Here is a 3,588-nt window from a genome sequence, read left to right as displayed (position 1 = left end):
AGAACCAACCAATAGCAGCATGTTTGTCTTCTGCGTGAAGTCATTCCCATTAGAAAAATCCATTATTGTTTTCCCCAGTTGGTGAATGTGTGCAAATGTCTGAGTTCCAAAGTGCAGCCTTCGTCAGCACAAAACCAACACATATGAAGGTGTGAATGTGTTTTCCTGGGTCTATAAAACCACATTTCTAGATAGAATGTGCGAATCACATGCTGCAGGCTTTCAAAAAGAGCTAGAAAATATAATAAGTTTGATATACAAGATTAAGAGCAAAAGAGGACACTAAAAGAAAGTTTAAAAAAAACAGAAGGAAAATATAAAACGAATGTTACTTTTCTTTTAAAAACTGTCCTTTTCTTTCTTGAAGTTAGGAGATTTCCTCTATACCTGCTTAATTCTTGCAAGACAAGTGTTCCTAGATGGCGCTCTAAAGCATTTGCCAGAAGGTGGCGGCATAAGCCCTTATTGCCTAGAGCTGTCCCAGGTACTGATCCCAGTTTCAGAGCTTTAGAGAAACTCAGGGGCCAGCGACCAGGGGATTCCACCAAGTTCTCCCTTAGAGGTTTGCAGGCTCTGTTAAGAAAAGCACAAATCCGTGTGAAATGCCTGACCTCATTTACAACACAGACAAAATATCCCCTTCCCTAAATTTACTTGCCATAAAGCTATGGAAGATGGCAATGTTCACTGAATTTAAAAAGGAAATAATGATAGAAAGGCATGCATGCCTGTTTTTGTAGAATACATACTAAACTGAGTAAATTGAGTATTTTCTTCATTTGGAGATGCAGCTATTTATCAGTCCTTTGTCACGTCCTCTATGATTCCTTTCTCCCCCAATTCCCCAAGGTTAGAAGAAAAAAAAGTCACAGGCAACATCCTCCCCAAGAGAGTCAGGCTGAACTGTAAAATGATGAACAAGGGTGATTTTTAAAAGCTAAGATACTCCATTTTCTTTCCATCAATTAACAATAATTTACAGACTGACTCAGGACTGTCCACCTCCAAATATGTCCTTTGCTCATTTCCTATTGCCACTCTGAAATGCTCACTTTACATAAGAATTCGACAGAAATATGAAGCAATGTGTTGTTAGATTTTTCTTCCGAGTTTAGCTGGGCGGGAGGCAGTTATTTGTTTGTAATGTTGGTCTGACCAGGAGATCAGGTGTGTGTAAGTTCTAAGTCTGTTGATAAAAGGGGCTTGAACGCTAAGATGCCGAGCTAGAGGGAGAGTAGGGCGGGGACCCAGAGGAAAGAGACACTCGGGGTTGGGGAAGTGTTAGGAGGGGAGGGCTAGCGTGGGAGGGAGGGAGACTGGCTGTCGGAGCGACACACAGGAATAAAGAAAGGGGAGTGAGAAGGGAGAGGGAGGCTGAAAGGAAAGGATAGTGGGAGACGGGGAGGGGAAGGAGGAGGCTTAAGAAAAAGAGAAGAGAGAATAGAGTGAGAGAGAGGGAAGGAGAGGAGGGAGGAGAGGGTCACAGAGTGACCGTGGAGGATGGGGTTTCAATATTACAGATACTTCTAGGATTGGGGACTGTTTTCTAGTGGAGAGACTCCAGCTCCGGCAGCCAGTTAGGCAGCGGCAAAGTAAAATGGACAGCGAGAGACAGATGTTTCAGCCACCTCTCTGTCGCCAAGATATCCCAGAGCTGTTCTCTGGCCAACTCGTTTCCCAGTTAGAGTCTCTGAACGCGCTGGACTAAGAGAACCCACGGAGTGCCCAGAAGCTGCTCCTCGGAGATGCCTTCGCCTGAGCAGTAAGAACTTCCTGCTTGAGTCCCTGCATCCCCTCCCCCTGAAACTCTGCAGGAGAGAGAGGCGGCAGACCCCAGGGGGAGGGGCGAGGGGGATCCTGGTGCAGCTCTTCTCCCCTCCCCCTCCCCCTTCGGGCGTGCAAGCATGGATGTGCTCAGCCCCGGACAGGGCAACAACACCACATCCTCCGAAGGGCCCTTCGGGACAAATGACAACGCTACTGGCATCTCCGACGTGACCTTCAGCTACCAAGTAGTCACCTCTCTGCTGCTGGGCACGCTTATTTTCTGTGCGGTGCTGGGCAATGCGTGCGTGGTGGCTGCCATCGCCTTGGAGCGCTCCCTGCAGAACGTGGCCAACTATCTCATCGGCTCGCTGGCGGTCACCGACCTCATGGTGTCGGTGCTGGTGCTGCCCATGGCCGCCTTGTACCAGGTGCTCAACAAATGGACGCTAGGACAGGTCACCTGTGACCTATTCATCGCCCTCGACGTGTTGTGCTGCACCTCGTCCATCCTGCACCTGTGCGCCATCGCGTTGGACAGGTACTGGGCCATCACGGACCCCATCGACTACGTGAACAAGAGGACGCCCCGGCGCGCCGCAGCGCTCATCTCGCTCACTTGGCTCATTGGTTTCCTCATCTCCATCCCGCCCATGCTGGGCTGGCGTACCCCCGAAGACCGCTCGGACCCCGACGCGTGCACCATCAGCAAGGACCACGGCTACACTATCTACTCCACATTTGGCGCTTTCTACATCCCGCTGCTGCTCATGCTAGTTCTCTACGGGCGCATCTTCCGAGCCGCGCGCTTCCGCATCCGAAAGACAGTCAAGAAGGTGGAGAAAAAGAGAGCTGACATCCGCCTTGGGGCATCGCCAGCCCCGCAGCCCAAGAAGAGCGTAAATGGAGAGCCGGGGAGCAGAGAATGGAGGCTGGGCGTGGAGAACAAGGCAGTGGGGACTCAGTGCGCCAATGGAGCAGTGAGACAGGGCGATGACGGCGCCGCCCTGGAGGTTATCGAAGTTCACCGACTGGGCAACTCCAAAGAGCACCTGCCGCTGCCCAGCGAGACCGGTGCTGTCACCTGTGCCCCCGCTTCCTTCGAGAAGAAAAATGAGCGGAACGCTGAGGCCAAGCGCAAAATGGCCCTGGCCCGCGAAAGGAAGACAGTGAAGACGTTGGGCATCATCATGGGCACCTTCATCCTCTGCTGGCTGCCCTTCTTCATCGTGGCCCTGGTCTTGCCCTTCTGCGAGAGTAGCTGCCACATGCCTACCTTGTTGGGCGCCATAATCAACTGGCTAGGTTATTCCAACTCTCTGCTCAACCCTGTCATTTACGCCTACTTCAATAAGGACTTCCAAAATGCCTTTAAGAAGATCATCAAGTGCAAGTTCTGCCGCCGATGATGATGGAGAAGCAGCAGGCGAGTAGGCCCGCCTTATCCACTCTGCCTCCCCCTGCCCTCTGGAACCAACGCCTCTGATAACTTGCTAGTGTTCCTCTGACTTTCTCAGCTGCTCTGCCCGAGGCTTCCAGACCTCTTCCCCCCTCCCTACCGCCAATCCCCTGCCCAGAGGGAGCGCGCTCAGTGCAAAGAGGCGCCAGCAGCGTGATAGGAGGGCACAAGAAACTTCCCAGGTCTGTGAGAAGCGACTTTGGCTCTAACTTTGGCCTCAGAATTAGTTTTGTCCCAGCAATTAGCTGCTTCTTCTCCCCAAATTTTCGCGGCGAAAGTTTAAGACTTGGCCGTTCTGGGGTGGGATGGGAGGGAATCCACACAGAAAAATAAACTACAATCAGCCGCCGCGCCAAGTAATGGCT

General features: G+C 51.6%; 1 protein-coding gene across 1 annotated transcript; it reads left to right on the top strand.

Annotated features, from left to right (window-relative positions):
* Positions 1–1,257: 1,257 nt before the first annotated feature.
* Positions 1,258–3,252, top strand: HTR1A (5-hydroxytryptamine receptor 1A). The gene has a single exon (XM_039870245.1). It carries the CDS (start codon positions 1,905–1,907, stop codon positions 3,171–3,173), a length of 1,269 nt encoding a protein of 422 aa, XP_039726179.1. The 5' UTR covers positions 1,258–1,904; the 3' UTR covers positions 3,174–3,252.
* The last annotated feature ends 336 nt before the right edge of the window (positions 3,253–3,588 follow it).

The sequence above is a fragment of the Pteropus medius genome, unplaced genomic scaffold (genome assembly GCF_902729225.1).
Source record: "Pteropus medius unplaced genomic scaffold, Ma_sr-lr_union100, whole genome shotgun sequence".
Taxonomy (NCBI): Eukaryota; Metazoa; Chordata; class Mammalia; order Chiroptera; family Pteropodidae; genus Pteropus; species Pteropus medius.
The sequence above is the reverse complement of the archived record's forward strand: the minus strand, read 5'-3'. Positions and strand labels throughout refer to the sequence as shown.

Bases quoted from the DNA above. Each gene is read 5' to 3' on its own strand.
- HTR1A (XM_039870245.1), top strand. From the start codon at position 1,905: ATGGATGTGCTCAGCCCCGGACAGGGCAACAACACCACATCCTCCGAA.